Source organism: Rhodamnia argentea, chromosome 2 (genome assembly GCF_020921035.1).
Source record: "Rhodamnia argentea isolate NSW1041297 chromosome 2, ASM2092103v1, whole genome shotgun sequence".
Lineage (NCBI taxonomy): Eukaryota > Viridiplantae > Streptophyta > Magnoliopsida > Myrtales > Myrtaceae > Rhodamnia > Rhodamnia argentea.
In genome coordinates this window covers 20,944,204-20,955,331 of record NC_063151.1, presented here as the reverse complement: position 1 = coordinate 20,955,331, position 11,128 = coordinate 20,944,204, and the positions used below count along the sequence as shown (strand labels likewise).

The 11,128-nt window shown below is 41.2% G+C and overlaps 3 protein-coding genes across 3 annotated transcripts; 1 reads left to right on the top strand and 2 right to left on the bottom strand.

Annotated features, from left to right (window-relative positions):
* On the bottom strand, positions 1–1,646 carry LOC115733113 (MDIS1-interacting receptor like kinase 2-like). Its single transcript, XM_030663784.2, has 2 exons — positions 1,061–1,646; positions 1–386 (listed from the first exon to the last, which is right to left on the bottom strand). Exons 1-2 carry the CDS (start codon positions 1,614–1,616, stop codon positions 1–3), a joined length of 942 nt encoding a protein of 313 aa, XP_030519644.2. The 5' UTR covers positions 1,617–1,646.
* Positions 1,647–1,687: 41 nt separating this feature from the next.
* LOC115739577 (probable leucine-rich repeat receptor-like protein kinase At1g35710) lies at positions 1,688–3,371 on the bottom strand. The gene is made up of 2 exons (XM_048273473.1): positions 1,796–3,371; positions 1,688–1,707 (listed from the first exon to the last, which is right to left on the bottom strand). The coding sequence occupies exons 1-2, from the start codon at positions 3,369–3,371 to the stop codon at positions 1,688–1,690; spliced, it is 1,596 nt and encodes a 531-aa protein (XP_048129430.1).
* Positions 3,372–6,308: 2,937 nt separating this feature from the next.
* Positions 6,309–6,735, top strand: LOC115739464. Its single transcript, XM_030672572.1, has 2 exons — positions 6,309–6,488; positions 6,598–6,735. The coding sequence occupies exons 1-2, from the start codon at positions 6,309–6,311 to the stop codon at positions 6,733–6,735; spliced, it is 318 nt and encodes a 105-aa protein (XP_030528432.1).
* The last annotated feature ends 4,393 nt before the right edge of the window (positions 6,736–11,128 follow it).

The following is an 11,128-nucleotide window of genomic DNA, read 5'->3' as shown; positions in this document are numbered from 1 at the left end:
TTAGCTGAAGCATCTAGGATCAACTAGCTCTTCCAATTTTATGTCCTCTGACGAGCTTATCCTGATCGAACTATGAGCAGATATTGCTTGAGATACTTGCTGCATGCTTGGACGATGCTCTTGTTTCGGATTTAAGCATGAAAGTGCCATCTTCACAATGAAAGCCACTTGTCCTAACACGTCGCCTATTGGGTATGGAACTCTTTTATCTAAAACTTGTTGTAGTGGCCAATGTGAAGTTGTTGAATTGCTTGATGAAGCTGAAGACGAGGATGCGAGAGATGATACAAGATCGCCCGGATGTCTTCCCATGATCACTTCTAATGTCACCACTCCGAAACTATAAACATCACATTTCTCCTTCGCTTCCATCGTGTATGCGAGCTCTACAAAGGGAAAAAAGCAATTTATTGCCTACTACTAATTGATGCCAGCTTTTTTTGGCCAAGTTCTTGGTAATGCCATTTAACGGACAGTTTTCGTGATTCACTTCATAAATGAAAGCAGTTTGAACTTTGTAGTACTGCGAAGCTGAACCTTCCTATACCTCAAACAAATCCGACTAAAATTGTCAGAAAAATTGCTGTGGTTATTCATTGACCACTTCATCATCACACGCTCATTTTGACGTAGAGTTTACTCAATTTAACCAGTTATTCAAAAATTACACAATCTCGATTTAACAATTTTAACATTTTCTTTTATTAAAAAAGTTCCTAACTTCATTCAATAGCAGAAAATTAATGAACCGTTCACTTTACTTAGATAAGCAATTTAAAAAAAAATTCCAACAAAATCAAAAATTCTAAGGAACTGAGTTTTAACTTTCAATCAACCTAGTCGAGATACTAAATTAGGAATGACTAGAAGTACTTGATTGTACTGCTTGGGTTGTTTTTTTTTTTTTTTTTTTTCAATCATGGACTCAGTTGCTTTTTTGATACTTGCTAAGACAACAAGTATTGTCCTACGATTTGCTAAATAAGGAAAACACGAAACCTTGGTGAATTATTTGCAATCTATAGATGACGTGGAGAAATCATTGATTAAATAAAGTTACCTGGAGCTGTATATCCAAAGGTTCCAGCAAATGATGTCCAATTGGATAAATAAGGTTGCAGAACCTTAGCCGTGCCAAAATCAGAGACGTGAGCTTCGTATTCCTCATCCAATAAAATGTTCTTGCTCGATATGTCCCTATGAATAACAGGAGGTGAGCATTCATGGTGCATGTAGGATAAAGCATTAGCCACACCTTTAATAACATTCACTCTCTTATTCCAATCAAATGTTGTTATTCTCTGTTCATTGTTCAATACGTCCTTCAAGCTGCCAAATTGAAAGAACTCGTACACCAAAAATGAATGTCGAGAACTCGAGCAAAATCCATAGAGCTTGACAATATTCCGATGCCGAGTTCCGGTTAAAGCACGGATCTCCCTTTCCAATGCTTTTTGACTGGCCATTTCGATGTCTGGTGAGTCGTTAAGTTTCTTTACAGCAACAATCTCCCCTGTTTGCAACTGGGCCTTGTAGACACTGCCTTGTCCTCCCACGCCGATGCAATATTTGGCATCAAACTCCTCCGTGGCTTCGATGATGCTCTCATAAACCATTCTTCCATCAAAGCTCCATATAGCCCACGGGTTTTCACTGCTTCCATCAATCGAACTAGCCTCTGCTTTCCTTACTCTTCGGCATCCAATACTTGAAGCTCCCACAACAAGAAGCAAAGAAAGTAGACATCCTAAAGGAGGAATCAAAATTAGCAGCAACTTTTTGCTTGTGTTCTTACCTTTCGATGTTTTTTCTGTACAGGATTTGAGACTAGCAATAACTCCACACAAGCCTTTGTTTCCTCTCACAACTTCAATTGTAGCATTGCGAAAGGCTGGAATTTCTGGTAAGGCACCCTCTAACTCATTGTACGATATGTCAATTGACGTCAAGCTTGCCATATCATCAAAGGTCGACGCAATGGAACCGGAGAGCTGATTATGTGAGAGATTGAGTGTCTCCAATTTGTGCAATAGCCCAAGTTTTCCAGGTATTTCTCCTGTGAGCAAATTTTGACTCAGATCGAGAACTTCAAGAGATTGAAGCTTGCTGATCTCGTCGGGAATACTTGTGCCAAGGCTGTTTCTGCTTAAATTAAAAAATTGAAGCTTCGAACACTCCCCAAGTTGTCTAGGAACCGAGCCACCCAAGTTGTTTCCTGCAATGTTGAGTTTTTGTAGACTGGACAATGCTCCAAGTTCTTGAGGGATGTGGCCTCCAAGATAGTTGCATTCCAATAAAAGCTCTAGCAGCAACTTCAATTTTCCTAGGTCTTTAGGAATTTCCCCAGCAATATTATTTAAAGAGAGGTCGAGTATGACCAGCTGATTCATGTTCCCAAGCTGAGGTGGTATGGTGCCAGAGATTTTATTGTTGGAGATTTTCAAGCTCGTCAAATTTTTACAGTCACCCAATGTCGGTGGTAACTCACCGTAAAGTTCATTGTCGCTCAACTCGACATAATACAGGTAGGGGTACACACCAAGAGCATCGGCTATATTTCCCTTGAGCAAGTTCTTTTGGAGCCTAACTCTACGCAAACTCGAACAATTTTTCAAGTTTCTTGGGATGGGTCCACTGAAGTGATTATTTGATGCACTCAAAAATTCAAGAGCCTGGCTACTGCATATTTCTTGTGGCAATTGGCCAACCAGATCGTTATGAGATAGCCGTAGATATGTGAGGAATGTGAGATTATTCATCCCGGTAGGAAGAAAGCCCCTCAGATTGTTCGCTCGTAGATTCAACTGAGTGAGCTTGCTTAAGTTTCCTATACTGGAAGGAATGGAGCCAGAGATATTGTTCTCATTGAGGAGTAAGTTCGCCAAATTTCCCAACTTTCCTATTGCATCAGGTATACAGCCACTAAAGTTATTCTCAGAGAGATCGAGTGTCCAGAGAGATGAGAGGTTTCCAATTTCTTGAGGGATAGGACCGAAGAGCGAGTTGTTGGCAAGCTTTAGAGCGGCCAAGCTAGGCAACTGGGAGAAATTAAGATGATGAAGCGTACCACATATGGCAGAATCTGAAAGGTTCAAGCTCGCGATGCTGCCTAGAGGATCACAATCGATCCCGCGCCATGAACAAGGGTTGCTTCCAATCCACGAAGACAAAGTGGAGCGGCTCTGGCTGTCTAGCTTAGACTTCCATGTTAGGAGTGCCTCCGCTTCCCCATTTCTCGTTTGGTTACTAGCACCCGCAAGGGCCACTAGAGAAGAGCTTCGAGATGAAGCAAGACATGGCAATTCTTGCATAAGCACGAGAACGACATAAGCGAGGAAAAACACTGAGGGTTGTTCTTGAGATGAGGCCATGAGAGGTTGTTTAGGTTATTCGGGGTAGGCTTTTCTTTGTTTTCGGGGGCATGTTGTTGGACCAAGTATAATAGAGACGTACTTATAGAAAACTGGGTCCATCTAGTCAACAACCAAGTCAATAATCTTTGCTGACGTTCCCTCTCAATGCGAAAAGCCTTCGATGCCCCCTGAAAAAGCTTATAACATCCCAATAATCCTTATCGGATAGGATTTGAGAGAAACCATGTTACACTATATGTGAGATGACATAACAGTCACATCTGGCTAAGGGCAGATAGAATATTTTAGATTATATGTCATCATGATTGTAGAATTTGCATTTGGACAATTGAACTTTCATGTGGGACCTTGGAAGATAAAGCGTGAAATTATGGAAGAAGAAACTGGATTATTTCTATTTTTTTCTTTCTTTAATTACTCAAAGTTCTTGTTGGTTTTTGCATCAACAATAATCTAGTCTACCATGGATAATCCAGTCTTCCCCTCCCTCTCGTTCTGATTATGTGAACGGACTCATCAATGAATAATGACCAACTAAGAAAAACATACTAGTCTATACAGCTCATGTTGTGAAATAACGTGGAAACTAAGGGATGTTGCTATTCCAGTCTAATACTGAACGATCAAGTTATCGACCGCAGAATACCAAAGATATATGTGGTTCGTTCTAAGGGAAAAATTGTCCAAAAACTCCTAAAACTATTGTATTTTGGCCTATTTGATCCTAAATTTCTTAATTTTACTAATTAAATCCTAAACATTTCGACACTTTACCAATTGAGTTCATCCAACCAAAGTTTAGCTGGAATCACCGACATACACTGCCAGTCATCCTATGTGGCACAACAGGAGCTAATGTGGATAATTTTTTTAATTTTTTTAAAAGTTCCTAAGTTTTTTTATTTCTATCTTCCTTTTTCTTTTATATTTTTTCTTTCTTTCTTTTCGTTTTTTTTTTTCTGCCAAGCCCAGCGAAGGCTTTGTGGCCCTCACCTAGTGGCCAACTAGGATCACCGGCCCTTGCTTGTGGTATAAGTAGCACCAACACCGACACCCCGGTAACCGGTTGTTGGCGGCGAGGGCGGCTATTGCGGCCAAAAAGGGGCTATGGTCAGCGGTTGTTATTGGCGGTGGCGGTGGTCGGCGGGTGGCATGGTGGTGGGCTGCGATCGCAGAGGTTGGCGGTGGTTGGCGACGTGGGGAGGTTAGAGGGTGGCGACGATTGCGGGTGGCGGCCGGCGGAGGTCTGCGAAGGGCAACAACAAGTAATGATCGGGGGTGGCAATGGTCGTGCGCGGCAATGGGTGGTGGTCGACGGTGATCGGCGGTGGGCAGCGGCGAAGGTTGGCAGAGGCGAGCATAGTCGAAAAGAGGGTGAGGGCGTAATGAAAAGAAAGTGAGATGAGAAGTACTTCTTGAGTTAAGAAGTAATTGTTTTTTAACTTATCAAATTGAGGGAAAAACAACTTCACAAGTGAAAATTTACTTCAGAAGTGGAAATTTCTTTCGGAAGTAAAATTTTTTACCAAATGAATTTTTACTTCATAAGTTACGGGTGTGCATGGCAACACACCTTGAGTAGATTTCTCCTCCATAAGTGCTTCTGAAGCATAAATCCGTTTGGTAATGTAACTTCTGACGCAGAAATCTATTTGGTAAAAAAATTTACTTTTGAAAGAAATTTTCACTTTTGAGTTATTTTTCTCCTAATCCGAGAAGTTAAAAAAAGCTGCTTCTCAACTTAAAAAGTACTTCTTTAACAACAACAAAAAAAAATCAAGATATACTTCTCGGTTTACCCTCTTTTCGACCACGCTCACCTCGGTCGACCTCCGCTGCCACCCATTGCCACCCTTGACCACCTCCACCCACTACCCCCTACCACCAACAGCTGACCTCCATTGGCTACCGCCCATCACGGCCTGCAGCCACCTCCAAATGCCAACTATCACCTGCCGCCACCCACCGCAAGCATCCATCCGCCACCACCCATAGCCACTCATAACTACGACCACCTGCCGACCGTCTCCTGCCGCCAACCACGGACCTCCGCCTATCACTGCCTACAACCTTTGCCATTCGCCGCCCACCTCTATTGGCCGCCACCCATTGCAGCTCGCAATCTCCGCCACCCACCGACCGCCTCTTGTTACCAACAACCGGCCACCGCCAACCTCCACCCATCACCGCTTGTGATTTTCGTCGTTCCTTGCCGTCCGCCGCCTACCGTCGAGGCCACCCACCGCCGACTTCCGTCAGCTGCGACCGTCGCCAACCGCCGACCACCACTGCCAACTATCGACTACCACACCGCCCATCGCCACGCTCTACTGCCGACCTCCGCCATGTACCTGCCCGAGTTATCGTCTTCGACCACTGGAGTAAAAAGTAAATAATATTTTTTATTTTTAAAAAACAAATAGTATTTTTAAATAACATAATTATTTTTTAAAGAAATTTAAATATTTTTAAAATGAAGTAGAAATTTTTTTGCCACCGACAATAATTTTGCATAGAATATTTTGTATTAATAATGTTTTAGAAGTAAAAATTTTCAACAGTTACCAAAAGAATTTATGTAATGAGAAATCAACTTCTGCTTCTGAGTACAAGTAGAAAAATCAACTTCTCACTAGAAGTTGATTTCTCAAACAGAAGTGTACTGCCCGACCTACGTTGCCAAGTGAATTTCTGCTCCAAAAGGACTTTTGAAGCCGAAATTCACTTTCAAAAGTATTACCATGTGCACAACTCTCATTGATTACTTATTGCTCCTCTCGTTCACTTTTCTCTCTCCCTATCTACTGTGTTCTCTACGCTCTTCCTTTTCCCTCGCACTCTCTATCTTTGCCCTAGAGACTAGAGAGACCATTGAGCATGAGTCGAAAACGGTGGGACGCGAGGTATGAGTTCGAGGCGAAGACGGTGTAAAGGATGGAGGTCCTGGTGCTATCCATGCTTGGGTTGGGGATGCACCCGGTGATGCCACTGTCGTTCGTCCACCACATCATGACAAGGCTCAACGCTAGGTGTTGGGAGCCAACCCACTGGGAGTTCCTCCGCCGCTACGAGCGACTCCTCGTTGCTGCCGTCTCCTGTAAGAGAAAGAAAACGGTGCAATACATCGCTCTTCTCTTTCTCCTTCCATATTTTTAAACCTTTTCGAAGACTGAGACACATCCATCACGAAGTCGCTTGACCATATTCCTCTCCTTGACCTCAGGAAGCAGATTCCAGACAGCTGCCCTACCTTCCGTCCATTCTTGGCTCCTCCAATCTCACGCACCGCCTCTCCCCAATCTCCCTCACTGACTCGCTTGTCGTCGGGGTGTCTGGCTCGTTGACCGCATCGAAAGTCTGACACGCATTTACTGCATGTCCGAGCGTGTTGGACACTTGTCGAACACATGATATGTGTCTCACAATGGCTCTGAGAGCGTGTCGATGCATCATAGCTTGTGGTTGGCGAGGGTTCGACGGCAACCCTTACTAGGCTTGATAGAAAAAAAGCGAAAAAAATATAAAGTTCAAAATAAAAATAAAATTTTAATTTTTTAAAAAATTATAAAATTGTTAACATTAGTGCCAAACGTCAATCGTGGCACCATCGATATCCAAGTTAACGATTTTAGATTAAAATTAGATGAATAGTTTCAATTGGCATAGTGTTAAAATAGTTAGGACTTAATTAGCAAAATTAAGAGACTTAGGATTGAATTGGCCAAAATTTGATAGATTTAGTACTTTTGGATAATTTTCCTCGGTCTGAGTAATGATACCTTCTTTACACGGAGAGCCAGCCTTCAAGAATACAAAGTTTACCATCGATCAAGTATTTTCCAACCCTAAATTACACTCAAAATGAAATTCGTGCTCCTTTACTTATCTGATTTGGTCTACTGAGTGTTAAGTCCCGGTCTCTCTTTCCCAATGCAGTGTGAAATAGAAAATTCCAGCACAACTTTTTGTCTCTTTCGGTGGACGTGGAAAACTCTCGATTTAGCCATTCTACTTCTCTCCCTCCTTTCTATTTCCCCTTTATATCTTTTTAATTGAGCACCACGGTGAAGGAATCGTAATCGTCCTTCAGACACGTACCAATCTGCAGTTGGGGATGGAAAAGGAAGCAAGAGATATAGAATGGTCATTTTCTCTCGAGCTCCATTTGTTTCATTAAAAAATAAACAATTTAAAAAATATTTTCTTTAAAATGATGATCTTTTGTATCGCTTACAAAAGATGATAAACGAAAAGTATTTTCATAATTTGTAAAAGTGTTTAGATATAAATTGTTATCGATATTGAAAACATTTCTCATTTATCAATTATTTCAACAAATACAAGCAATCATTTTTATTCAAATCTTGTCAAAATTATTCATTTTTCTCGAAACAAACGGAATCTTAAAATCCAAAAACAATGCTTAGCTTCGTTGAAGTTTCCGTAATTTTTTTCCTCCGGAAAAAACCTGATTTTGACCCATCGCTGCTTTCCCAACATCGTTCACTTCAAATTGATGCCTTTTTCTTATTGCTTTCACTCTCTTAACTTAACAAGCGTCTCTGCTTTAGTGCATTTCTCTGTACCGAATAGACTTAAAAGTACATGCGATATCACATGACTCCAAAGAGCAAACTTTGCCAAAAGTAACCTCGCTCTCCTTTGAGCCTTGGTGATAAGAATTTTGAGGGGCCTCTGCGATAATTGCTCAACTTTCCACCATTCCACACATCCTTTCGTGTCTCCACCGTCCACCTGGAAAGCCTACTTCCGCACCAGTTTGACCGCGACCCATATACGTGTCCACACCCGCATGTGCGTCAAGTGTGAAAAAAATTAGGCAACTGTTAGTAGGTGTAGCTTTAGGATATAATTTGAACCTAAAATCGAACCGGTGAGAAATCTATCCAATTCCAGGTTTCAAAGTATGCAAAATAAATTTCAAGTTTCAAAAATTGAAAAATCTATTTCGATGAGTAAATTCTAGATTCTAAGTAGGTGGAATCTGAAACCTGAAACTTATAACAAGTTTTTGGATTTTTCTTGGTGATATATCCTCGCGCAATCTTACGATATTCCATAGTGTGCAATGATGAGTATATAATCTACAAACACTAATTTGAGCTTCCACTTCCGGTGATAGTTATGATTGAGATTTTTTTTTAATGTTTGATATTTATTCATGTGTTTACATATGAGTTGTGGTTAATAGATTGTAGCAGCAAGTATGGATAATTAAATGTGATAATTCACTGCAATAGTTTGATAGGAAATACAAGTGGAACTTGGGTAGACCCCAAACTCGAATTTGGAACTTGTGACTGTATAGTTTCAGGTTCCAAGGTATGATGTGTAGATTTCAAGTTTCAAAAAATGGGGAATATGTTTGGACAAGTAAGTTTCAATTGGTACATATATGGAACCTAGAACCCCTCACTCTTAAGGGTTCTAACAGGTCACGATCCGGAGAAAGAAAATCCTCCATTAGTTCTAGGAGTCTACCTTATATAATTCAGTCTCCCTTCCCTCTCGTCCTGATTACGTGAATTGACTTAACAATTGACAATCATCAACTAAGAAAAATACATTTATTGCTCCACACATCTCACATCACAACTTGTTCTTTTAATATGCAAGGATCATTTCGCAGCAAGGACTGTATTGTAATAATGGTCAACAAACCGGATAAAACTTAACCAATATGACTATTTCGCCTATAAAAAAGGCGTCGGTGCTTAATGAAATTCCAAAAGTGCTACAAAAAAAGTCCTTTTCGAGTCAAGAATAAAGTCCTGTGTAAATTAGAGAAGATTCTCTCCACTCGGTGAAACTGTCGTAATTCGGTTCAACAAGGGCGGCGAGAAATCACCAATGCAAAAGGTTCGTGACAAGGAGCAGCTTTCGTCAAGCTTCTAGAATGGTTTAGGGGCAGAAATTGACCAAATTGCACACCAATCATGGAGAGAGCATTCTTGGATTACATAAGTGAAACTAAAATTAGCTCTGACGAAACAACAGTGTTTGGCATTGAAACTCCAATGTTGAATGCTAAGCATGCTCATGTAGAGCACTATCAAGATGGGTGATCTCTTAGAACATGTCTTCTTATATTCAAAAGGACAAAATCGTGAAGCTCAATATATAACAGGCAAAAGTGGATTATATTTTGAGTAAATTAATCCAGATGGTCACAATATGAAATCAAAGACGGGGCCCTTCCAGTGGTTATGTGTATGTGATTTGGAGCAAGCCAAGTAGAATCTAATGGGCCTATAATGACTCGGTCCAACTAGGGCGGGAAATGATTGTTGGGGAGAGAGGGCTCGGACAAGGAGCAATTCCTAACAGGCTTCTAAAATAATGAAGGAGGCAAGAATGAATAGAATTACGCACCGAACAGGAAGAGAGCGCTCCTATATTATATCTGTAAAAGTTGAAATAACTTACAAGAGGTGTCTTTTGACACAACAACGAGTTTCACATTGAAACTCTCATGTTAAGCGTTCTAGTGCAAGTACTACCAGGAGAGTGATCTCTTGAAAAATGACGATAAAATCATGAGACTCATTATGGGACGGTCAAAGTGGATAATACATTGAATAGGGGCGTAACAGAGCACGGTATGAAAAAAAAAAAATTGGAGGGATTCTCACACATTTGCAACTTGACGTCAATGGAGGAGAGGTTTCGTACTGGCAAAATGTTTGAACTTTGAAGGGAAGAGAAGGAAGTAGGAAAAATTTCAAAAAATGAAAATACCACCTATTTAACGTACTTATTTATGAATAATTAAAATTTAGTGCTCTCTTTTCTCCTCTAATAAAGAGGAAATTCTCTTAGACCATTTTCAGTTTGGTGCTGCATACATGTATGTAATCTCTGACTAACTTAACTTAAATAAACATACAAGAAAATCCGATCGGAAGGAGGGCTAGCCTACCGACCTCCACACCCTATCTCCTCCATCTCTCCCTCGCCTCTCCATGTATCCACCACGGTGCTGCCTCCATCGTAACTAAGTATTTCGACCTTATCAAAGGTGAACGAAAAGCTAATGAATTACTAAACCCAAAAAGTTAGGGTCGACTCTTCCAAGCGGCAATCCTCGCAGACGCTCATTGCTCATTCTCGACATTTGGCACCACCGATGTCATCACTGCTCACTGGATCCGCTGTACCAATGTATCGAGCGGGGCAGTCGCATGCTTTATTCTGGCCGCACACGCTGTCTTAGACATATCTTCACTGCATAGTGATCCGATTAGTTTCATCTTAGTCGACGCAGTAGGCTATGGCAGAGAATTTGCTTTGCCGTAGAGGCAGACGAACTCGTGTTCGTTGAGGCCCTTTTGTTGGCATGAGCTGTCAATTAGAGATAATGTAGGCATCTAAGTTAGTTTACTTCCTATTTTGTCTCATGGTTAGGAGGATTGTTAGGGTTGACTCTCTTCGTCAATCCCTTCATTGTACATATATACGCTAAAGCATTGTAAAATAAGTATGCAAAAAATAAACAGAATATAAAAAAGCTTTCTCCAGAAAGCTATATGTGTTTCTTCATGGTATCATAGCAACTCGACCCTAGGACCTGATCTCACCGTGGCTGAACGAACTGATTTAACTCTCCCACAATCAACCGGTGAGAACTCTTTGGCAATGGCGATCCTTGAAGATCTGACAATGGCGATGAAGCAACTTCTGACCCAGCATCATGCGCCGCCTTCTCCAGTTGAGGCACCGGCCCCACCCATCGC